Below are 27,251 nucleotides of genomic sequence, written 5' to 3'. Positions count from 1 at the left end.
TCAGCTTTGATCTGCAAAGGATCATGCGAGCTGTAAGTTTTATCAGTGGACCCTATGACTCAAAATTCTTCTTGAATCTAGGGGGCCATCAATGCTTATTTCATTTCCATTTGCATTCATCCTGGAGCCACCCATTCCTTATCCAACCTGGACTGTTCCCTCTACATAGTTGACTAATGACTCCTTTAAAATATGTAATTCATTGCATATATATTTACATTATGTAATATTTTATGTGCTGCCTTCTTTCCATTGAGACCATGCATAAAACACTACTAAGACAAATGACACACATCATAGTATTAAGTTATTCTGCTTTAAAATGTTTGAGACAAAAATCCTCCCTTTCAACAGTTCTATCACACGTCGCAGTATCACACACCTCAAGTCCCTCTCCAGTTCTCACAGATTTTCAAAACATAAGAAGGAGAGTTGGCTCTTCCCTATGCAATTCTGAAAATCTTCCCTCTGGAATTTCTGAAAAGTGCTGAATTGGTACCCTTTGGTGTTAAACCACTTCATCCTCAAAAGAGGTACAAAGAGCAAAAAATGCAAGTCTCCTTAGAACCGTGCTCCTGATGAACTTGAAGAAATCATCCTTAGGAATGAAAACACAGTTCAGCCCCCATGCCCATTCAGTTCTTGAACTATGCTGGCTGCTCGGCTACTTCAGCGAGATACCACATTCTTAGTTCCTTTGGCAAACCTCGGGTATAGCATTGCTGTACAAGAGGAGCAGCCCCTGGAGACAGCAGATTTTTGGTTCTCAGTGAAGCGATTCTTATTTACTGCTTAGCTGTATTTCAGAAGAGACAGAATTTATATATTCAGCATTACATGGTCTCTCCATGACACACTACTACATATGCTGCAGAATTTCTAGTGTAGGATTTATACTTTATTAAAAGCAACACCTTTTTAATGAAATGTTAACTAACATATTTAAATTACAAATGTAGAAGATAAAATAAATTATCAAGTTTTAATGTGAAACATATTGTAAACGTAAAGAACATTACAACTAAAAAAACACGTATTTACTTCTGGTTTGAAAAATAAATAAGAAAAATATACAGGAATATACAGCCAACTTGTGCCTGTTAATTACAGCTACTGAAATATTACAAGATATTGTTAGATTACAAACAGAAGTATCTACATACATATAATATTGACATGAAAATAGGGCCAGTTGGGGAACTGGATAAAATATTTATCTTTTATTTGGAAAATTGTTGAAAAGATCCTGTTGCTCTTCAGGACCAGTAAACAGTTATTTGCTATCGCAACCGCGGTGAACTCCACTTCTGTTCTTATCTTTCTGGAGTTTGAGTTGCCTCAGATATTGAAGGTTATGTTTTGGAAATACAATAGCATTTTACCAGCAGAAGACACATTTTCAGATTATGTTTTACAAATCAGATTGAAATGAGAGAAAAAACACCCTAAAGGTTAAAGTCTCCAAATAAAATGTCTATTTAGCTGTGGGGTTTAACAGCACCAAGCTTTGGAGGATCACTTTCTTTAAATCAATTATGATCAATACAAGCCAGATGGCTAGCCTGTCACACTGGATAGAGCTGTCTGTATGATAAGGTCACTGCATCTGTCAGTGGGAAACTGCTGCGAAGGCGTCACTTCTAAAACTCCCCATACTCACAGCCCATCTCTTTGAGGAGAGCGCATCAGGGATTAAGATGTGCAGTGAAGGAATTAGATGAGGTTACCACATTTGACAGCGTTTGTCAAATTATCTTTTACCACCTTTGCAGAAAGATACAAGAAATAAAACTGCTGTATCACCCCTTTAGTCAAAAGAAATTTCTAACAATTTTCTCCCATGAGGAGGTATTTTCTTTCCTTGAATTTTCAAACAATATTTTGATGTAATTTCTCACAGACAGTATAATTTTAATGCACACCATACTGTGTAACAGCTATCAGTAAAGTTATTACCATAAATAAATGTCACCTCTTTGAAGGGGACAGAAATTGCAAGTTCCTGCTATATCATAACTGGTATTGTACAGACACTTGTAAAATAATCTCTCCTGCTGCTCCAGAAACTCACTCTAGAATAGCAATGATTACCGAGCTACATTACTTTTATCATCAGTGCTACTGTATAGTCGGTGATACACACATTGTATCACCATGAAGAAAAAAAAAGTTACACACTTCTAAAAGCAAGCACTAAACCAAACTGTCTTCAAGTAAGGTTTGAAAATACTCAGATGTTTTCTTTGGTGTTTAAATGTCAGTTTTGGTTACATATTCAAAATTATAGCAGATTAAAATCTGCTGCTCTTTTTTTTTTTTTTTTGATGGCATCACTTAGAGTCTTACTTTGCTTCCCTAATACCATAATTAAAAATAACAGAACGGATGTGACTCAGTTGAAAAGAAACTGATGTATCTGGGTTTTTTTGCTAAGATATGGTTTAGAATAAATAGCTCTGTGTTGTTTAATAGCCTGAGTACTAATAAATAATTTACTACAGAAACACTTTAAAATATTCAAAGATTGTTTGAATTGGACACTTAGCCCATCATTTACATACAGTAAATTACTCCGTAAAACTGTTTTCCATTTATGTTCTTTCAAAGAAACAATGAAAACAAAAAATTTGAACTATACATCCTCTGACATTAATAAATGTTCTCACCACATGCGAAGAAAATTAGAGCTACACTTCATAAGTATATTGGTGTAGTATTACTGTTCAAAAAACACAGAAGTATTTCTCTGCTTAGCTAATAGAGAATGTTTTATGTGTGTTACCAATTGCCATATAGTTATTGAACTACATGGTTTTAATAGCAAAGTAGGCACCTTCAATATTGAATGTGTTTGCAATACAAAATTTCTCAAGATTTTCAGACACTGCAAATTCATTAGATTCATAATAAACAATATAACATGACTGTTAAACTTTAAGACATGAAAACCGTTCCGTTTTAGAGGAAATGTGTGAGCTAGGAAAGGCTATTCATTGTATGTCCTAATCTCAAAGTCTAAATTATTGTTTAAATCTTATTCTATGTTCAACCGGTTTCTTCCTTGATAACGAAAATAGCGTGTTCTTCAGGAAAACACGTTCTGAAGGCCTACTTTTGAGCTCCCACCAGAACACTGTGGTGGTTTAACCTGGCAGGCAGCCAAACACCACACAGCCATTTGCTCAGTCCCCCTCAGTGGGATGGGGGAGAGAATCCAGGGGGAAAAAAAAAAAAGATAAGATAAAACTTGTGGGTTGAGATAAAGACCATTTAATAGGACAGAAAAGAACGGGAAAATAATAATAATGATAAAAGAATATACAAAACAAGTGATGCATGATGCACTTGCTCACCACCCACTAACCAATGCCCAGCCCGTTCAGGAGCAGTGAACCCCCGGCCAACTTTTCCCCCAGTTTATATACTGAGCTTGACGTCATACAGTACGGAATAGCCCTCTGGCCAGTTGGGGTCAGCTGTCCTGGCCGGGCCCCCTCCCAGCGTGTTGTGCACCCCCAGCCCACTCACTGGTGGGGTGGGGTGAGAGGCAGAAAAGGCCTTGACTCTGCGTGAGCACTGCTCAGCAGTAACTAAAACATCCCTGTGTTATCAACACCGTTTTCAGCACAAATCCAAAACACAGCACTATACCAGCTACTAGAAAGAAAATGAACTCTAACCCAGACGAAACCAGGACAAACAATGACAAGACAATTTGTGATTTCCTGGACAAGGAAATCTCCATTTATTAGTTAGAATATATCATCTACATTTTACCTACTAAAATGATAAGAGACTTATGCATCTTTTTTGACTTTCTGGAAGAATTATAGAAACACTTTGGTTAAACTTCAGAGACTTGTTCACTTCTTTTACTAAATAATCTGCTACTGAATTAAACCAGTAGTATTTTTCATTCCACTGACTTCAAACAAAGCTTAAAATATCTGGGTGAAATGAAGAAAAGTCATCCAAGTAAACCAGAAACTGTTCGAGCTCTCTGGCAGTCAACAAAATGCCTTCCAATGCATTAATATGTTTATACCATTTTATTCATACTGCATTAAAAGAGGTATGAGGGAGTCAGAGTTTCTCAATGAATAGCTAAAAAACCAATCCCTTTTATCACTGAACTTCTATAGAATTCCAGAGCCCTGGGGTTTTACAATAGAAATCTGAAGTTCTTGCCCTAATGTCTCTCCCAGTCCCTTAGTCTGACATCAGACTATTTGAAGAAAATCCTAGATATTGACTGCTTATTGCTGAACACTTGTTTTGTATATAGAATTAGCAGAGATATATCTGTTCATAAATAAAAGCAAAAGGCATAAAATTGCTTATAGTAAGCATTGTCATAATACATACACACACACTTTCAAATTTCTCAAGTCCTGTGCTCTGTATTTCTATTTAAAAATTTTAGATTATCATTTTTAAATGAACAAAACACTTTCCACTGATACATCCTTCTAAATTTACACCTTCCTGAAGAGTTTCCAGGCATCCATGAAATTAACAGATGAGTCTAAAGAGTCTTCATGGGAGCAGGGCAGAGGGAGAGAAGATGATTAACAAATTAAGGACTGAGGACACGAGTCAGAGAGTGACTCGCTAACATCTCCCTTTAAGCAAAGGCAGACATCACAGGAAAGCACTGGAAGTATGTGGAGCATAAAAGTCACTCAGAGGAATTTATGAAAACTACAGCAGAATATACAGCTCTGTTGCTACATTCAGTAGAAAGGTTTTCCTTCGATTTCATAGCTTTGAAATGTAAACTCAAGTCTAAATAAAGTGGATAATGTGCTGAGGGCTCCACACAGCACAGGTCTTCTGCAGAAAGCACGAGAGACATGTTTGCCACTTATATGCATTAAGTGTGCATAAGATCTGAAGACATGAAAAACACATTCCATGCTGATTTTTATTACAAAATAAACCTTCTGGTTCATATAATTATGGCCACTGATTTTAGCTGATTTTCCTAAAGTTCAATTTAATCTTCTCTCCTATTATTTTGGAAATAACTTAAACCAGCTACTTCATAATTTGGTAAGCATACATATAAATTTATTATTTCACTTCACATTTCCATTAATCATCAATGCAATATAAAGCAGGGATAAAGACAAAAGTTTTCTATTTCTATATAACAAAACAGCAGAGTGCTAATTTTTTTCCCCTCAAGATAAGAGTTTTAAGTAAAGGTCTAGGGCTACATAATGGTCAGAGCATATTAGGTACTAGACAAATTGTCAGTATTAAGATACAGCACCTAACTAAAAGGTAGAAAAATGTTTTACTTTTACTCCAGTTTATGCTTGGAAAAAATTCTTAAAAGTATTTCAGCTCCTCGGTAGGTATTAAACACCAAAAGCTTTTCAGAGGGGAACCGCTATTCTTTTCAGAGTTGCCTTCCCAATATAGCTCTCTCCACAGGATTGAGAAGTGAAGCAGGAATTTAAGAAAAAAAAATTACCTTCTGTGATACATGAACAAAGAAAATTGCTTTCGTACTCATTCAAAGGTGGAGAGATGAGGTTCATACACAAAAGATAGTTTAAGTTTTATTAAATGGAGAGGTTGGGGATACATAAGATATGCAAGGGAGACAGAAATGAAAGAGAAGAGAGTATTTTCTAGAGTCAATAACCTTATTCCCATACATTCAGCAGGTATAATCCTGAAACACCGCTTGACAAATCAGCAACTTAATCATATTAAAAGATTGATGGGGTCTTGAAATTTCAGTTAGGTTATGCGACCAAGCAAGCAGCTTGATCTCAGTCAGACAATCTGAAGGTAGGCAAAGCACAACACTCGGTGTCAAAGCAGAACGGATCTGGGGAGGAGACTCTGCTTCCAATATTCCTGAAGGGACTTCTCCATACTCTCTCTCTCAGTTTTGCAATGTAAGAGGTGATTTACAAGCTGTAATTGAAATGCCAAAGGACATTGGCGATACAGGGTATATTAGCACTACAGTGCTGAATGTGACGACAGCTTTAAACTTGCCAGCTTAGGTACCAATAACAGCATATCCACAGAAGCACAAAACTGCTGTGATTTGGAAAATCTGTCAAAGAACTTGATGAAATACTTTGGTAGTTATCTTACGCAGACTATTGGGCTGCTATAGCTATTTATGGCTAAACCAGTGCTGGTTTAAGTTAGTTACTTTAAAATTGGACCCAAAAAGTCTTTACAGGCTGTGATGCTGGTCAGATCCTATTTGTAGCATAGGCATATCCTTATCTTACTTTCCATTTGTATTTGGTAAACTAAATATACAGGATGTCTTTGATAGTCACCTTGCGGTATTTATTCATCAATCAGCTCTGTAGCTTTAACAGAGGATTATTGGAAGATATACTGCCCAGCCTTGCTTTAAATACTGCTTTGTTTTGGCTCAGTCTGCAGAGGACAACAGTATGATATTTCTTGAATGGCTGGCAGTTAAAAGTCTAGCTGCTTTGGAAGACCTTCCTATCCTATTTTTATAGGATGGGTTTTCAAGAGCAGCAGCTCTTCTGAGTGGTTTACTTTCTGGGAGAAAGAGATGTCAGCCTGTAATTGGGGTATGGAGCTTGACAAATACAACAGGAACCCTTAATGGCACAGAGACATTTATTTTCTCTAGGGATAAGTACTTGTGAACTTTGTTGGTATTTAGGAGTAAACGAATTAGGACTTAAAAATAGGATCTACAAGAGGTCCTACCCAGATGGCAAAGAAACCAGGACAACCTAGAACAATTTATTTAGACCCAGCTAAGCAAGCAAACAGACTATAAAAATACTAATACAATACTTATTTTCACATTGGGATGTGATAACACAAGAAAGTAGCAAACACGGATAAACACCTCAGCAAGAGAGACAGCTGTCCTCTGAAAGATAAGGGGAATGGGAGGAAGTAAACAGAATCATTATTCTTTCCTCTAATTGCCATTTGATGATGAGGAATATTAACCTAAATTATTCCTAGTCCCTTTAAGAGACATTTAGTGTCTCAGTTACCAAGCCTAGCTAAGGCAGTCTAGTAGCTATAGAACTAAGCAGCTACCGACAAGCCCACACTATGCTTGTGGTAATTTCACTGAAGGCAGATTTCACAGCTAATTGGAGCCTAAACCCAAATATTAGAAGAAAAAATACAAACAAGAAGGAAATGCATAATATATGATTCTTGATCATTCCTTCAATACAAATAAAAAAATAACAGCATTTACAGAAAACCATCCAGTAATTAGGTCTTTAAGTACATTAACCTTTTGTTGCTACATACCCAATGGATATAATCGGCTTTAATGGAAAAATGTTTTTCAAGCTTCCTGCTAAGCACATTCGTATAAGAAAACATTTTATGTGCCTTTTTACTTTTGCAAAAGCTTCCGTTGTGCATCTCGGGCTAAAAGACAGATCAGTGTCTAATTTTAAGTATTCATGGCTTAATACTACTTCATCTTCATCAGCTTATACTTACTAGTGAAATAATTGATATAGCTTTATTAAAAAATAAGTTGCTTTTCTAGAACTCTCCCTACCTTTTATTTCAACAAAAAGTTGTTGTTTAATAATCAAAATCCTCAAACTATGGAATGCTTAGTGAAATACTATTAGATATTTAGATATTGATTTTCAGAATCTGTTTCTTCGAACTCAGGACAATGCCAAAGTGCAACAATTTTTTGAACACAAAGCAGATCTACTAGTTCTTTGACCAAAATAACCCCCAAATCAACCAACTTCTGTCAGGGGTTCCAGTGTCGATACCTAGCAGACAGAAAATGTACAGTACTATGTGGAAAGAGATTTTTTAAAGTGAAGGACTGATGCCTAAGACACTTTCTCAAGGACACCACCGACATCCTATGACAGCTCTGGGCATTCACCTCAGAACAAGCTGTCTCGTTCTTACCTGAGCTATTTAGTGTGAAATCCTGCTCTGAAAAATGACTGTGCAATGATAAGAACATCTTCCTCCCTTGTGTCTTAATCAGTTAATAACAAAACTAAGCTTAATAATTCCACGGCAGTACAGTTTTGTCATGTTGTATAAATCCCTTCCAGATGTTAGTAGTAATACCAGCGTGTCATGACCTCAAAATATTTATATATATCTATATCTACCTACACCCTTATTGCAAGCCTTTTAAGCACCCAAATTAGGGGAGAATGAATTTATTACGAAAATTATTGATATGCATTTGAGACTGTTTACCTAGATATCCACTAATTTCTGAGCATGGGAAAAAGTTACAATTCTTAGCATTCCTGAGTGTACTCACATCATAGTCACACTTATTTGTAATGTGATACAACAGCTATTAATTTTTATCTCCAAGATGAATTGAAAAAGTACAATTACAATTCATCCAACTTAATATCAAGCAATATATTCACAGCAACCTTCTCTCATATCACATTTATTCATCAGAAAGGCTATTTTAATATGAGGAGTCTGGCATTACTATTTTGGCATAACAGTGGGCTGAATCCGATTGCTAGACAGCACACAAAAAGTATATGGATAGAAATACTGTACTGTGCAACCTATTCTAGCTACAAATCCCTATTCTACTTTTTCCTTCAAACAGCTCCTGCAGCTGATAGCATAAGCTGCCTTGCCAAACACCCTACAACAAGCAGCATCTTAAAAGCCATTTCATAGCTGCCTCTACATCCAAAAAGCCTCACTGTATTCGGAACATGGTCTTACCCACAGACAATCTTTCTCCTACTTTGTATTAAATCTTAGCAGTTGTATGCTTCACTAGTTCACAGTGGCTTTAGTGGAAGTGAAGTACACCATGAAAAAACACTGCTACAGTCCTATGTAGGAGAAATAATGGAGCGTTATTTGTACAGAAAGGTACATTTCGGCCGAGTTACCACTGCACAACTATTATTATTTTTAACATGACGAAATTTAAAGAACTGTAAGTAAGAGACAATCAGCACAAAACCTTATTTTACCATAGAGACCTAAACAGAAAAGGAGCAAGAAAACACAAGACGTGTAGTTCTTACATATAAGAACAACACATTCAAATCTGAAGGGGAGGGGGTGGTGAGAAAATGCTTAACTTTTTGTTTACATAGTACTGTTTTAACTTGTAAATCTCTATAATAAAAAAAAGATGCAAGTTATTTCTCATAAACCTCACCATATAAATGATGCAAATAGAACGAACCAGAACAGGAAATATGAAGTTCTTGTTTACAGAAAAAAGTGGATTTTAACAAGCCATTAATCTGTCATTGCATATCACAAGTCAAGCAATTTGCAACTGAACATGAGAAAAACTTGTATAGGTCAAACCTGCTATTTACAAAGTGTTGACATTCTTGCCATGTTTCACAAATATACTGTCAAAACTTGAAAGTACAAGACAAATTTATGCAATTAAGTTTTTGTTTGGATTACTAAAACAAGCCATAATTGATTGCTCATATTCTTTACTTCATTAATGACTCTCTAATTAGCAAAAACTTATCAGTATCTGTGGCTGGAGTGTTAGCAGTCAGTGACAGAAATACAGGTGTGAAATAACCCAATTTACAATATCAGATGATGTTAATGATTTCACACAACGAAGTAAGGTCCCATGAAATATACTCTCATTTCCTATAACTACCTACTAACAATCACAGTTTTATATCATAAAAAGATTACTATACTTATCTTCTCATTAGTAGCTAATTTCACTCATTCCTCTTGCCAAACTAATTATAAGAAAATTTTTCAGGCTGAAATAAATTAATAGGGCACTTGGACCCCACTCATTTTTCTCATGATAAAATAATTAATAAGCACTTATACACAAAAATCAAAATAGTTGTGTTAACTAATTAGTAACACTAAGGACAATAAAACCTGTAATACATTAGAAGTAATAAAAACTCCTTTTAGTGAGTAACAATCATCAGACTTCCCTAACTTGCAGTTGTATTATAACAAAACCAGAGGAATGAAAGCAAAATATGGCTATGGTTACAAAAATTATTTCCTTTTCAAAATCTCAGTAGCTGTTCCTCAAAATGGAAAACGTTAGTAACAGTACACCCTTGAAGTTAGTACCAAGAACAGTGTTTTGTTTGCGTTATTAATGATTTAGAAGGACTGATTAGTGAGCTGATGAATTTCACTGATTAAATTACATTGCTTTTGTCAGAAAAACAAATGGAGAATATTTTAAAACTCCATAGATACAGTGTAAAAGCAGGCAGACAAAACCTAATATCTTTGACTGAGTGACATTTACCTCTTTCTGTAGCTCTACTAAGACTGTTCCTGTTATATTGCATCCACATTTAGTATACATGCCACCGTGCAGAGAAGACTGGTAAATGCATGGTGATCAGGAAAGGGGGTCTTAGAAAAAGATAGCCTTTGGAATGTGAGACTGTTTTGCCACCAATGAAAAAAGCCTATAGCTAGTTGACTAAGGCATTCTGTTGGAAGATGAAGAAACTCAAATTAATACATCAGGACTCAGAAAAGAACTGGATCAAATGGTATGGTCTACAAGTACTCAAACTGACTTTGTATACTGTCTTAACTTGTCCCTTTTGGTAAACCTTAAACAAAGTTCTTGCACCTCTCCTTATACTCAAAAAGAAGTTGGATTCATTTATGTTTCTGAGACAGAGTAGCAACTGATATTGTGATCTCATCAGTAATTACAGTAAAAAGTAATAATGAAGAACGTGTCATAAATAAGGCATTTACGGAATCTGAAGACAGATTAGACATTTCAGTTTACACAGACCAAGTGTCTCAGAACAGCACAACTGAAGCTCAAATGAAATGCACGACCAATATCTCACTGATAGTGGCTATATTGCAACAATGGGTTAAATACGTCCGAAGTACATAGGCTGTAATAAAATTTAGGGATTTTTTTGTATTAAAAATACCTGTTTGCAAATTATAACTATTAAGTCAATCATATCCAGAAATCACAATGCATTTCTGCTGCTTATCCCTGCTTAACACTATACAAATGGTTAGGTTACTTTAAAAATCCTTCCCCTCCCACCCCTCAAACAGATATTCACAACTACTGAATGTGAAGTGACTGATTTCAGGGGTCTAAAACAGGAATGCAGATTATTTGATATGTCATTGACCACCAGTATGTGGTCTCCAAGAAAGAAAAAATGTAAACACACATTTTCAAATTAAAGGCACTGGAGGCACAGAGCTGCAAATTAATGTATCATTTAAAATTTTTGGATTATAATATAGTCTGTAAGCACAGCAGACTGTTTTTAATCTGCAAGACCAAATTTTGATTTATCTGAACATCAGCACCTCAATATAAAGTTAAACTCAGATTACTTAGAGACATATTCTGTTTTAATTACTTTATTGGAATCAAGCCCCTTGTAAGTCTTTTTAAACATAATTTTATCCAGAGGGTACTAGATTCATCATTCCTCTGGATTTTAACTAACATAAAATGTTCCATGGAGGGCTGGTTTGGTTTTTTTGGTTTTTCTTTCCAAAGGGCACCATACTCATTCATGTATTTTCAGTTTTTGTTTTGTTTTGTGGTGGTTTTTTTTTTTTTTAAAAAGCTGTGATTACTACTCAATTCCCTAAAAACAAACAAAGGCCTCCAAAACACTATTTGACTTGAAATCATAGGCAGTATTGTCATTGGGAAAAAATGCCTGATAGCTTTCTTTTTAATCTATCTTTACAAATCTCTCTGAAGATCAAAGAGGTCTCACTCAGACAGATGCATTTTCATGCCAATGGCTAGCAGAAAGAATAGCCTTCAAGGAAACTGCTCAGTGAATCCCTAAGTAATCAGGCAGCAGAACAGAGTATAAAAACCTTCAAAAAGGTCAATGCATATGGAAAAAAAATCTTGACTATTAACTTAAGGGGTTTTTGGTTTGGGTTTCTTTTGTTTATTTAACTCCACTATCCTGGAGTTAACCGCTAACTGTGGAATTTAGCCATATTTGGCAGCAATTTCTCTAAAATAAAGAAATGTGTCAATGAAAGTAACAACTGTTGAGAAAGAACAAGAAACCTGCAAAATTCAAATCATTGCACTGTTTCTGTTCAAGGTAAAATGCCTTTTTTTTCTTATTTCTAGCACTACTGCTTAAGCAAATATTTAAAGAACAACAGCAAAAATCCCTCAGGATATTAAGAAATCAACTGAGCAGATGATTAACCTCACTATGCATTTAATATAAACAATTAACAAAAAAATATACAGTGCTCCATAAGAATCAATTAAAAGTGTCTTTTTGTAGTATAATGGGAATCTAACAAACTAATTCTAATCACATATCCACAATTACAATCTGAACGGAACTTATTCTTCAGTATCTCATACATATTGCACTATTATTTATCCTAAGGAGGCTCACATGCGTTGTTTACCTACTTTTCCGCGCAGGATTTCCATGTGAGCATTTATGCAACACTTGTGTCATGATTTTCTATGCATCTCAAACTTCTCAAGCCAATGGCAATTGTACTGTGTTAATGGCCTGGTCACACACGGCAATTCTGAATCAGTTCTGCAATGTGCCATGAAGTTGAACTGAGCATGGACAACTGCCAAATCTTTTTCTACAAAAACATAATTTCCAAATGGAACAAGAGAACCGGTGCAGTACAACCAAGCATGCAGAATGCTACTATGAGTCCATGCCCTTCAAAACAAAACAAATTATACTGAGATTATCCTTAAGAAGCTTATTAGCTTTCCCTGCATTGCATATATCATTATATGTTTATTCCTTAACTGAAATAATTTGCACGTTTTCCTTTTTTTACATAATTCTTTTCCCCAAAGTGAGTTCACACAACATACATGCCTGTGATTTATTCTGAAGCTCTGTTGTGATGGAAGGTGAGCTTAAGCCTTCAAGATCAGCACAACAAGCACTGCAGTCATATTAGCACTAGTCACAGGAGCACTCCCAGCTGCCTCTCCCCACCGCCCTTTTCCTGCTCGGATATATTGTGAAGGGTCCTGCAGCAAGTTTTTCATTGAAGCACCAGAATTGCTCTTCAAACACTGAAGTAATACCTGAATTATGAGCAGGAGTACTTTTTCGAGCACCATTTAAGCAGATAAATGGGAGGAGACATCTCTACAGGATCCCTGACAGATGTCCTTGAAACTCTGTACAATGGGTTTCAAATGAAGACAAAGCAAAGTGCTTACTAAGAATACCCGGGAGTTTTATACTATTTTGTATATAGGCCAAAAAGTACTTGATGAGGTTGCAGTTCTTTACATCAATCCTAAATTTAAAAAAAATACTTTATTACAACAGGTTTAAATAAAACTTCTTAAGCTGACCTCAAGAACTTTGGAACAGTGGTTCCTCCCTTCATTCCACTGCCCATACAAGCTTTAGAGATCAACAAAGCATTAAGATAATGCTCTTGAATCTCAACTATGTAAACAGCTTACATAGCTTCTGTAAACTCTAGTCTTCAGATAAAACAGAAGACCTGACTGTCACAATAGAATCCAGCCAGACTTATGTCTGGGAGCTTAACCAGAGGGCCATGTCTCCTTTCTGGCTATACTATTTAATGAGAATGGTCCAGGGACCGCAGCCCTGACGGAAGGCGACACAGGCTGGTCATATCCTCACTGCATCGACAACACATTCCTCGAGCAGAAGGATTATGTCACATAATACTGGGCTCTGAACCTCCCTGGGCTTACTGTAGATGCTTTAAAACGTAATTTTCTGGTCAAAGTTTGTGAAACCATTTCAGAGTATCGCTTTTAGGACCTGGAACATAATTCTTTTTTGCTTGCCTGAAGTTTGAAATAAGGACATGATGTGAAGGTTTTTTGACTGTTGTATTGCATTTTGCTCTTTTTTGTTAGTGATTCAGGACAAACCAAGCCTTGCACAGTGTGGGGAGGACATGAGGAGGAAAAGATTTAAACAAAAACACTACTTGTAAGTATTACTAGGGAAATACAAAAAACTGTGTATGGTGATTCAGAATGAATCGCAGAACTGCTATTTATAACACACCACTTTCATGCACTCCTACATTTCAGAACAGACCTGAAGTAAACATCATGCTTCACAGTTAATTTTAATGGCAAGTTTAACCTCATTACTGGAATAGCGCTCAATCTCAAGTATGATCCACAACGCACAAACTCTATAGCTGCTAGTAAGACTGAAAAATCTAGGTATGATTCAGTCAGTTTTGAAAGGAAATCTCTTCATGTATCTACCATTCAGTACTTCTCTTCTAAAATATTCCTTATATCCAAGATGAAAAACAAGATAATATTTCACATTGCCTTCAGTGATATTGCACAGAATTTTCACTGGCTATGCACTATAGCACTAGGAAGCCAGCAGGGCCTCCCCATTTGAAAGGTTCTTATCAAGACTAACCAACATTTTGAGCAAAAAGAACCTGTACCATATGCATGGTTTGTTGACTTTTTAGTATTATACATTAACACCAGCTCTGCAAGACAGTTTACATCCTTGTTCATATGCCAGTAAAGTAAAAGAGAAATTAAAACAGATGCTTAATGAGCGCTCTCAAGTTCAGCAAGGACATCACTGATATTTATTTTACCTTCCAAATACTGTTCACTAGCTGTAGTTGCCTCAGGGTGTGTAGCACTTGTTCTTTGACAGACTGGATGCTGTGAACTTCAGAGGTGTGACAGGCAAGAAAGTCACCTTGGACTATCCTGAAGTTTGAAGAAACTAACATGGCACCCAGCAGAATCTTCGAGATTCTACCTTTCATCTGGTTCTGGAGACTGCTAGTTTAAAATAATAAAATGCATACACGTACGTGTGCCTCTGCTTTCTCCAGCTGCTGGATTCTCATTGCGTGTTTGCTGTAGGCCATCCCCCTTCCAGGTCACAGTGCTTTCTGCTGATTGCATGCCTCAAGCCCCGTGTCATCTGTCCTCCTTCTGTGCTCCTCAATCTAGTCATTAATCCACAAAACATGTTTTTCATAGCCCAGTATGAACCACAGTCACACAGCTCCTTCTTCCTTTAAAACTGATGGCATTTACCCCACTACATCACATCTCAACTAAGAACTCAACTTGCAAGAGAGAGACAGCAAGTGTGAGAGAACAAGAGCACATTAAAGAAAGCGCAAGAGCAAATCAAAGTGCATGAGAAATCTCAGGGGAAAAAAACTTTTGTAGTTACATTAGGAAACAACTAGATGCAAAAATTATCTCATTAAATAACTGATAAAGGACAGCTGATCTTTTAGGGGTTTCAGACCATCTTAACCAGGATCAGTCAAATGAGTACAGAAAAATAAAGAAAAAAAAAAATCAGCAACAGCTCACTTAAAGAATTCCCAAAACAAGCAAACAATAATTAAGACAGCAAAGAAAAGCATAGGAGAGAAGTTTCTTGTCTTTTCCAGCTTGATATGTTCCTTCTGCATTCTAATACTGGACTATGTCTTGAAGGAAAGTATGTCACAGACTTTGGCTAGGACAGCAATCCTTCCTGGGCTGGGGGAACGGGGAGGAGACACCAGGAGCTTTCAAAATCTTATTTCAACACACAAATTCATAATCCTCTTCTGATAACATATCCCATCACTCATCCTCCTTAGCATAATACAAGGACTTGAATTACTATCTCCCAGGGGACTGAGCTTGATTTAACTTCTAGTACTCCATACTTGTGGCAGGTGCTAGGGCCACTGTCAACTAAATGAAAATTAGCTGTTGCCGTGACCACCAGTACAATGAAGAAAGGAAAAGATCTAAAAAATCCTTTGACGAAGCACAGAAAAATATTCTGGAGAAAGTGGGATGACAGGTTGCTAGTGAGTGAACTCCAAGTTGATGACTCACACTTCTCCCCCTTAGATTAACTTGTTTTATCTATGTTGAAAAACAAAACTTATTTTGCTAGATTACTCTGATTATTGCTATCCCATTACTGCTGAGTCAGTTATCAGCTCTCAGTCCTTCTCAGATAAGCATAAATAAATAAATCTGGAATACGTAAAGTAAATCAAAGAAAGGAAGCATAATATAACATGGGAGTGGAATTTACTCTTCCCCCCTAGGAAAATTCTCTGCTGTGATTTTAGGCAGGCTACAAAATAAAGGAACTCGTGAGTTTTTCCATGATGTTCTATTGTAAAATTGCTCCAACAATGTAAAATGTGATAATCTGAGTTTTTGAAAACTCAAAGCAACATGGGTAAGTTTGTTTGTACACGCTATAACAAATTTGACAGTAGTTTCACTTTCCAGTTACTTCCTTTTAAGTTTTAATCAAACCATGCTAATATTTTAAGAGTTCAGCTGTCATGTCATCTTGTCACATCAACATGCATTTCAAAATGCAGGTAAGTAAAAATTACTCAGCCCTTGGATCATACACATCTCAGCTTGCTTGACTAAACCTCTTTTTGAAATTTATCCATCTTTTGCTCGATCTCTAGTGAGCGATCCTCTAGTGTGGTGGGTAAGAGGACACAGCAAGCCACTAGGGAGTCTAAGGAAAACAAAACAAGACAAAACAAAACAGAAGAAAACCCCAACACACAAAATACTGAAATACTACAGGAAAGAAGAAAAAAAATCCAAACCTGCAAGCAACTGCAAATCCTCACCCCTCAACATTCTTAAAATATCCCTTAAATCCTGAAACCCCAAAGAGTATGTAGCAGTTTTCAGTCTCTGTGTAGGGAATACTTCATGGGGTCCAGAAAAAGGAAAAAGAAAAGCACATGCTAAGCAGCAACTCGTGTCATTTCTGAAAGGAAGAAGAATGGCTAAGAACCACTGGTCTAGTAAACATGTCAAATATTTATTTCAGGAAAATACCAAGTTTAAAAACTAGAATTTCAATTGCACATTTTAATCTGTCATTGTGTGTTTGTCAATGAGTATGCTCAAACATTAATATATGCCACTTCACTAATACAAAAGAAACTATCAAGGCTTAATACTTCGCAGAGAAAAAAGCAGAAAAACAACACAAGACAGTTCAATGAAATCAAGCTCCATAAATACATTTTGATGGGTTTCTAATGACAGGCCATAATTCTAAGGGGTCATAACAGCCTCATGAAATTGTCAAATAATTTATTTGCACCAACTTGGATCCCTCCAGCTCATTTAAAGTTAACATTTGTTAAATTTAAAACCTATAAAAAGCAAAACCTGTGGAGAACATACCACTGCCGTAACAGTTTAGACCAAAGGTCAGGCTGCTCTCAGACCATATCTGTCTGAGACTTTTTGTGAGCCGGGACTACAGCTCATAGGTCACATAAATGTCTGCTTGCCTGACTGCCGTTACCAGCATTATTATTTTATTTTTAACAGCTTATTCACTCTTTATACCAACCACTGCTACATGTGCAAGATGAGTAACAGTAGGAATATAGGATGAAGCCATTCCTTTTTCACTTCACTGTCACCTACAGCCTAGAACTCTGCAAGCCACTACTGCCTCCAATGCCACCACATTTCTTCTTCATAATTCATAAAGATATTAAATAATGCCCTGAGTCTGCTACATAAATTGTGTATTTCTAGAATGCATACACATTCCTAAAAGGTGAGGATTTTTTTGTTCTTTTTTATATCATAACAAATATTCTCATGAATCACTGCTAAACCTTACACAAGGTGAATTGTAGTAATGATAGGCTTATACCAAGACATAAAATACAGGCCTAACCAAACCTATATTCCTATTTTACATTACCTTACGACCAAAAGAAGTGACAGCCACTTGAGTTTAACTATGCATTCTTCTGTATAGCCTAATTAATTCAGCATGCAAGGCCGATAGTCTGAAAGTCACTGAGACTCAATGAGAAACAGTGAGTAATCCATATGTACCATACTACGTAAAATACTTAAACCTAGAATTTCTCATACTTTCAATATTGTGTATTAATTGTGGGTTTTCTAATTGATGAGAAATGGAAAGAAAATACATCCTTATTTCTTCAATAACCATTTTGGTTAAAAAATTAAATTTAATTCTTAATGATATACCACCTTGTCTGAGCTGCATGATGAGACACACACACTTCAAATTCACTTGAATTTTTCCTTCTAACATCTTGTAGCTAGAAAGATTCCTTTGTCAGGAATCAAAGGCTTCCCAAAAATCAATGAACTCAGCACCAGGCTTTTGATTTGGAGATATTTACCTACTTATTAACAAAGGGAAACAATATAAAGCAATGATCAACAGTAGAATACAAACTAGGCAAAGCCAGCTTATTCATCACAGAAATAACACAAGTTTCTTAATGCAAAGGTTTTGTCAGGAAAAAGCCTTACGCACAATTTGTTTCAACACAAATAAAGCTAATAATATCTAATGTCCATAACATCTAGGGTCAGTTTTTTCACACTCCTTGTAAACTGGAAATATGATATTTACATTCCACTTCCTAGGGAAAGAGCAAGATCTTATAACCTACGAAAAAAATCTAAGACAACACACATTTCTGTTTTGAAAAAAAACAAATCCTGCCAGCTATAAGACCCATGCATCTCCACTGGGGCAATTCCAGTGAACTAGATAGAGAATTAAATATATTACATGTGATCTCTCTGATGTTTACTTATTTTGTTTATAAAAATCAAAGAGTACTTCCCCCCGCTCCGCCCCATTGGTACTGTAGGTTATGGAGTGACTCTCTGTGGTGGGCTGACCCCAGCCAGCAGCTAAGCACCCACACAGCCACTTGCTCACTCCCCCCACAACAGGATGAGGGACAGAATAAAGCAAAAGTGAGAAAACTCATAGGTGAAGATAAAGGCAGTTTAATAAGTGAAGGAAATGGGGAGGGGGAACAAACAAGTGATGCAAAGACAACCACTCACCACCTCCCACGAGCAGACTGATGCCCCCCCCCCAGTCTCTAAGCAACAACTACCTTGGGAAGACTGAACAGCCCACACTGGGGCTTTTTAGGTTTGGTTTGTTGTTGTGGTTTGTTTTTTTTTTTATCGCTAAGCATGACATTTTATGGGATGGAGTGTTCCTTTGGCCAGTTCAGGTCAGCTGTCCTGGCTGCATCCCCAGCCTACAGAGTAAGAGAAAGCCTTGACACTGGGCAAGCACTGCTCAGCAACAGCCAAAACATCAGTGGGTTATCAACACCATTTTAGTCACAAATTCAAAACACAGCACCATATGGGCTACTATGAAGAAAGTTAACTCCATCCCACTACCCAAAAGGATAGGGCATAAGTTATTAATATATAATACCAAAGATAAGAATAGATCTGTTTAAAATCCTCTTTCCATCTGCCTTCTCTATACAAATGTCGGTATTTGCCATGAATCCCACTTGTCATAGCCAAATTGTATGAGAATTTCTTAAATCTGAAAAGAAAAATTCTTAGTTTTAAATAAAATCTTCTATGATTTTAGTAAAAACCTTCAAGGCTAAAAATGTTTTAAAAACATCAGGAATTCTTTCTGTTATCCCTCTCGTTTTACTCTTCCTAGCAATGCAGGTTACAAACATTAACTTATTTCTGTAACCCAAAGAACACCAATAAAATTCCCGCTGATCTCCAGAGTAACCACAAATTTAACATTCATGTGAAAGAAATGTGGACGCTACAGTATTGAGTCAGGTACATCATATTTACGTTAAGCCATTAAAAAGCATTTACAGTATTTATTTCTGCAAGTATCCTGCCTGCCAACACATTTCAAAACTTTATGCTCCTATATGCAGGAAATACATGTAAATGGAGTATCCACTGTAAAATACTCATTTTCTGTGCTTCTCATCTTTTTTTTGGTTGGTGGAAGAGAGAGGAACTGAAGATTCTATCACCAGTTAGAGACAGAAATATTATATACGCTGGGTTATCTTGAGGAATTAAAATGTCCCTTGGTTATCATATTCCAAAGCAAAACCTATTACACTTATTCTGCATACATTATGAAAGTTTTAAATCCCATCTGACATAAATTCAATTAAGCACATCCTTAGAAGACGGTTGTACAGGTAACAGAACAACTCATAGGAATGTTTAAAACTTCATTAAGGGATACAGGTAAATTGTGTTAAGATTTATTCAACTAACTCAGCATTAAAAAAATTCAAATACACTCCTTAACAGGAGTCATGTTAGCTGACTAAATCAGTGCTTTCTGAAAAGCAAAGGCAACCTTGTAAGCACCCAGTTTTTACAATTCCTTTAGGATTTCCTTGCACACAGTCTAAATGGCATTATTCTGCAGCCATCTCACTGTGAGGACACAGAGGCCACCATCAAACAGGTGTTATACGGACACAGATCCATATCACATCACCTGTACTTTCACACCCTCATGTCCTCCCATGCCCAGTGCCCTCTACGTTACTAACAAACATAGCACGCTTCTTTCAGAAAAAACATCCATAGCACTTTTATTTATAATTTTATATGCCAGGTGAGTTAGCAGTTGAGAACCTGGCTCTTGGGAAGTAGCTCAAACGCCTTGGAGCCAGGAATTCTTCTCCATACCAACAGGAATACAAAGAACATGTTTTTGCAAAGGCCATGAGAAAACTTGTGCAAGTTCCTGAATAGATGCGCCACCTGGTTTTCATGAAGACTGAAGGACAATGCTATATCCAAGTTGTAAAACTGCAGAAAGTCTATTGCCATGCCACAGATAGGAACAATCAGCACAGGCAATGAAGGTTATGAGGGATGTGAGGGACTGGCAGTCAGATATAGACATCAGGATCCCAAAATCAGGATAAAAATCTGAATAATTTTACTGAGATTACACACACACAAAGGAAGTGAGAGAAATGGGGTTACTCAACTGAATTTAGGGGTGTATTATTAAGTGAATGAAAATAAAATGGAAGTACATCCATTACCTACAGAAATTCCAGAAATGACGGCAGGAGTGCTTAGGTCACTTAACTACACTCCACGTGTCTACTGTCCAAAGCAACAAGTCAAGCAGATAAACCAAAAAACAACCAAACAAAAACACCCTCTTAGCTCTGAGAAAAGCATGTTTTTACAACATAATCCTTTCAAGTAAAGAGTTGTATAAAAGTTCCTTCAAAACACAACCGGTGATTTCCCACTAATACTGAAGAAAAATCATGCTCTTGATTCTTCTCTGCCTGTTTAAAAAAAGCCATAATTACATATTACTGAACAACATAATTTAAATAATTTCATATATACAGTGTTTTTGGAAAGACTTAAATAGTTATATTAAAGTTATTTCCACAACTATAACTGAAAATAAGCTTTAACCTGTAGGTAGAAGCCATCAACCGAAGTACTTTAATCCATAAAGCCAATCATTTGCCGAACACTATTTTAGCAAAGGCTGGCTAGTTTGACAATATTGTTGAGGTTTATAATTAAGTACTCTATTACTTTAAACATAGTCACTGGTATATGTTAAAACATTTATGAATACGCTTCACTGGCATCCAGTTTAGGATACTTCACCATTTTTAAAGAAATTTCATCAGAGATCTTAAATTGGAAGTACTGTTGGGGTAATACAGTTTCTTTCTTTTCCTCTATCCACGCATTATGGAAGAGTATCTTTTATCAGTACACAATGCCTCAATAATTCTTTTTACCAGCTCTCAGAAGTACCATATATTTGGTTTGTGGTTAAATGGGACTGAACAAATATACTAGAAAAGACCGATGAGAAAATGAAGCAAATGATTAAGGTAAATTTGTGACCATTTTTATTGTCAGCAAAACATATATATAAAATATTAGTAACAAAACATACTGAGAAAATTTACTAAACTAATTTAGCAGTCAATCAGAGCAAAAAATATATTCTTTATAAAGTACTACAGTTACTTTTCATATTCTGAGTTCAAATGTCAGGAACAATTTCAGCGTATACATTCACAGTGTCTTGAAATGTATCTTTTCTTTATGAACTGTATAATTTCAACCACCCTGCCAAGTAACAGAACATCCTTTTCAAATTAGAAAAGTGCATTTGGAAGAGAAAAGTGTTGCTACTTAACATAAAGTTCTGTATCTTCTCTCAACAGAGCAGCATCATTGCCTTACACAAAATCTGTAAAATGATTTTTACCCTATATAAGGTATTGATTACAGAAACTGTGCACTGGCAGCTGTATCTGCCAGGAAAGTTCTGCCAGACTGGTTGCTTGGTCTTTATGTAATGGATGTTTTTTTGTCACAATGATAGTTATTGCAATTCCTGAAATTCACATTTGTTCCTGTAGGTTGGTTATTACAAACTACATGAACACTTGTGGGTATATATGCTTAATCTGAGTTTTCATTCTAATTAGTTTCACTAACTGTTCAAAAAACCCCAGAGTTCTAATGGCTTTGTCTTTAAAAGTTGTTAATACACTACTTTCTAAAGAAATTTTATTTTCTGTTTTAGCTATTTATTTTGCCATTCCTGGAAAGTAAAGTGAGTTTATTCTGAGAAATAACAATTTTATTCCAGCTTCAAAGACAATATATGGATTATCTGTAACTTATTATACAAGAAATATAATTTTTGTTGAAAGTAAGTGTACCATAGATTTTGTCATCTTTCAAAACAATAATTTCACACTTGCTCACTCTAAAATGAATTCTGATTAAAACAAAATAATCGGAACAATGGCAACATTCACAGGTATAAAGTTCAAAGCAAGGAATTACTTTCAGTTGTCTTATATCAAAATATTTACAAATATTGGTTTAAACAAAAACAAAATAATATTTCCAGCATAGATGCATCCTTTTCTTAGAAGCTAAAATGAAGTCAAGTTTTTAATTTAGTTCTTAAACAATCACACCAACAATGATAACAGATGCACCCTTTGTAAAGGCAGAAAAGACATCCTGCTGTGCCTATTCATCAAGAATACGAGGCTATTACAACATAAATAGTTTAAACCTGTTAAATTTAGTCTTGATTACGCTAATGGAAAGTGAAAAATGTCTCATCCTTCCATACAGCTGGAGCCCTTTTTGCTGCCTTTCTTTCCTTTTGGGGAGAAGTACCAAGTAAAAATTAAGACTGCTAGTTAGAGCATGACCAGAAGGTCGAGGGGTGTGACTATTGCTCTCTAGTCAGCACCTGGGAGACACATCTGGAGCACTACATCCAGCTTCCTGTTCCCTCACACACAAAAGACATTGACAAAGTTGAGTTAAGCAAATAGAGGACCACCAAGACAGTGGGAAATTGGAGAAAACACTCTATGGGAAGAGGCTGAGAAAGCTGGATTTGTTGTACAGTCTGAAGAGAATGGTCAGATGGGATGTGATTGCTTTCCTCAACTACCCAACAGCAACTAAAAACCTTAAAAAAGGTTTTAGAGTGTGCTAAAAGCACTATCTGCAACACTTGCAAAATTCCTGAAAAAGTCAGATCTGCTGACACAGTGAAATTAAAAGGAGTATATATTGTTGACTTCAATATCATAAAGTAGCTATGCCTTAACCTTTTGAACAGTCACTCCCAGAACACCAGCTAAATTAATGCTTAGGAGTGTATACTACCTAATATGTATGAAACGCATACGCAAACATTTTGTGTGTGCTTTCAGCAGCCACAAAGGTTAATAAACTTGATCTTCAGTGGGATCATTAATAAACAGGGCTTTCTCCCAAACTGGAGGAAAAGGTTCTCCAGTTCCTGTCCAAAAATTCATTTGATATTTCTCTTTTTAAAAAGAAAAACAATTTCATTTCAGCAATGATAGATGTATTTGCCACCAAAGGAAACAAAAGAGGAGTGGTGGAAGACTAAATGTATTCAAAACCCGAACATAATTTTGTCCATGCTTTTTGGCTCCATTTAGTAAGTATGATGGGAACAAGTAGAACTCTTATTAATAGCATAGAAAGCAGAAGGTCCCTTGAAAAAATACTGGATAGAGTTAATTACTGAAAATGGAAAATGTCCGGTTGCTTATTGATTATACTATTGTATTTAAGAATACCCTTACATATAAAGTACCAGTCTGGGAAAGTGATATTGATTTTAGCTTGATAATTACAACCAGAATAGTCCCTTTGTAATACAAAGCTTTATTCAATAAAATATTTACCATGAAGTTCTTTGGGCCATATGGTACAACCAATTACCACCCATGATCTCTTATAGCAGCAAAACATTAACATGGACATTTGAACAAGTTTGGTGGGTTTTTTTTGTTTGTTTGGACTTTTTTTGTTTTGTGGTTGTTTTGTGTTTTTTTGTGGTTTTTTTTTTTGGGGGGTGGGGTGGGGCAGGTGTTAATTCCTGGGGAGAATTCTTTTTATTTGTTTTAATAACTGAAAGTGTGAATGCTGCAAAAAAATGTAGAAACTACCAAAATACCAGTCATTTTCCTCATCATGGCAGAGCACAATTACATATTCCAAGCTTCCCACCTGCTTTCAGTAAATAATCAGCCTCAAAAATGTAAGAGAGACTTCCAAATTCTTTTGAGATTAAAAGGTACAATTAACATATTAAATATTTAGTAGTCTTTAATTTCCCAGTAGCCTACATTACATTGCCTTTAAATAATATTGCACTCAGTATAGTGGTCTAGGTATATAAAAACAAGATAAGTACAGATGCAAACACAGGTAAACAAAATGTAATTTTACAGATATTTATTTTTATTACAAAGTACTTTTTCTGAAAGAACAGTGGGTAATCTAATTAGAATGCACTAAAAAAGAATGACTAATAATTCAACCTAACACTACCTTTTCTTTATCATCATTTGCTTTATGATTACCTGTAATTAGAGATGACTTTCAATCAATTTAAATACATCTGCAGCCACTTAATGAAAAATAGCCTAAGAACATTTCTCAGTCCCCATTTCTCAGCAAGGAGGGTCAGCAGGCCATTAGAATACTAAATCTGAATGGCTATATAACAGTATTGAGGCTAAGAAAGAATATTTTATTTTTATCTAGCACACCAACGATGAAATGAAAATATACTCAGTATATTAATTCTCATTCAAAATTGAAAATAAGTTTAAAATAATGTATTCTAAGATAAGCTTTTCCAGTCTAGGATGGATGCACAAGTCCAAATAATCATTTCTTAGAAATTATTTGTCAGCATTCAGACAAGGTGTTACCATGAATCTTTTTGGCAATAAAATATAACAAGTATTTTCACTCAAGAATAAATGTCTGTATTAAATATTAATACTCTTTATATAATATAATTAATGTGCAAAGCCTTGTGAAAACATAAAATGCTGACATATTTGCTCAAAAAATATATACATTGTCTTAAGAAGCTAAAACTTCTTTTTCCCTCCTCCTTAAATCACTTTACTCCTCTAACAGGGAAACGTAATGCTGCAGAAATAAAGAAAGCAAAGATAGCCATGAGAGGCTGGTCTGTTCCACTATACTAGAGAAAAACCTAGCTGCATCTTTGAAACCACACATTGTAGTCACTCTCCTGAAAATTACATTAAGCAAAGAACTGGAGCTTTGTCACTCCTCAAAAGCCTATTCTATACCTTGTTAAAATTGAAACTTTAAATCTTTAAAAAAAAGGCAATATTATGAAGTCTGCCACTTGCTGTCACCATAGGAGTAATTTTAACTTTTACCAGAACATTGTTGGCACCCTGAGTTCTACCTGCAGGAAAAATAAATACAATTTGTGACAGAAACTAATACTTGTAAGTCAAAAACATTTTTCCAAGGTAGTTGCATGAAGTAATATCAGTATGTTTTATTTTATAATAGACATCATTTGCTAAAGATCAAATTGGAATGGCATATGAAGTTTCTCACATCTTTTAAATTTGCTCAGTATATTGACTATTTACCTGATTTATGTACTAAGATGAAATGCTGGTGATGGCTACGTAGAGATCTTTATCTGAATATCTCTCAGCTCTAATGGTTCTATTCAATATTCTCTGCAAATAAGCATTTACAGGTAGAAATAGAAAACTATGAAACTACAAATTGGAAATGCTTACCAAACATTTCGTAGAAAAGTCGCACAACAGTAATTACCTCCATTTTATTTCATAAATGTTAATGAGAGTCCTTCAAGAAGAGATCCTGAACATCATTTTTATGCCACCAACAGAATCAAAAGTTACTTGGAGAAGCGTTTACCTTTCCAAGGTCTTTGTAAGTTCTAATATATTACATTACTTTTAAAATTCCTAGGAATCTTGCATTTAACAAACCTTTTGAACTTGAATTAGTACTTTTTAAAATCACACAGCAAAGTTCAGAAAAAACTATAGTACAATAGTACTCCAGTGTTGTAGTGGTACTCATTAAATGCCCAGTTAACTGGAAACAAACCAGAATTTGTAACCTGTACTCAGGTTATTTCACTGATGACAAGAACCCAGCCAGGATTTTCAAACATTTGTGCCCAAGCTCAAGAAACCATATCAAAATATACCCCTGCTCCTCCAAATACTTTTGTAAGTATTTTGATTATCTGAGAGTGATCATCTTGAAGTGAAGTACGTACATAAGATGAGGAAATGTAAAAGTGATTTCAGTTCAGCACTTCAGTCAAGGTGAATTCTCAGTGTGCAGCATCTTTAAAATCCAGTCACTTACTAAGGCAACTGTATCTTTATTTCAGTGTTAAATTTAGACAGGCATATATTTATATGAACATTATAATTTATCCCTGCAATGTTTGCTTCTAAGATGCTGCACAGGCAAAGTTTTAAAAGTGCTGCTCCTGTTATATCTGTTATAACAGCCCTGCATTTTATGCAAAAAAAGAACCACTGTATTTTGTGTTTCCATGTGTTCATAAATTATTCCATAAAAGATGAGAGACAGTACCCCTCTAAGATGCTAGATCAATCAAGTTCTCATTTCTTAAAATGACTACCATTTAAAAAAAAAAAAAAAAGCTGTAGAATATTCTATTGGATCAGCAATTAAAAACAAAACAAAACTAAAAGACATACAGACTCTTACCACATCCTCAAGTAGAACCCAAAAAGGCAGAACATCTCTATCTTCCTTTTCAGTTTTCGATGGAGGATTTTTTACCATTTAACACATATTCTCAGAACAGCTGCTAGGTTTGTCTTATAAGAAAGACACAGAAGCAAGCTCACTCAATGTGAAGTTACTGAAAGTCCAGTACCAGGTACCCTGGGATGACAAAACCTGTGAAGGCATCAATTTATGGCAAGGAACAAGTGCATAGGCTACCAGTGTCCCTATTGCTGCAACAGCAGCGCAGATAAGTCTCACTTTAGCAGCTATTTCATACAGG

At 35.7% G+C, this 27,251-nt stretch overlaps 1 protein-coding gene across 9 annotated transcripts in view; it reads right to left on the bottom strand.

Annotated features, from left to right (window-relative positions):
* Window positions 1–27,251, bottom strand: part of SDK1 (sidekick cell adhesion molecule 1) — a 424,191-nt gene that overhangs the window by 330,899 nt on the left and 66,041 nt on the right. The window contains exon 1 of one of the 9 annotated variants that reach the window (XM_087732485.1): window positions 14,827–14,939. The exons of the other annotated variants lie outside the window; for them this stretch is intronic. Coding sequence (XP_087588611.1) covers window positions 14,827–14,920 — 94 coding nt within the window. The 5' untranslated portion in view covers window positions 14,921–14,939. Of the gene's footprint in view, window positions 1–14,826; window positions 14,940–27,251 lie in introns of those variants that run through there. 9 annotated transcript variants of the gene reach the window in all.

Source organism: Nipponia nippon, unplaced genomic scaffold (assembly GCF_047370975.1).
Source record: "Nipponia nippon isolate SJK-2023a ecotype South Korea unplaced genomic scaffold, ASM4737097v1 scaffold_5, whole genome shotgun sequence".
NCBI classification, from domain to species: Eukaryota; Metazoa; Chordata; class Aves; order Pelecaniformes; family Threskiornithidae; genus Nipponia; species Nipponia nippon.
The sequence above is the reverse complement of the archived record's forward strand: the minus strand, read 5'-3'. Positions and strand labels throughout refer to the sequence as shown.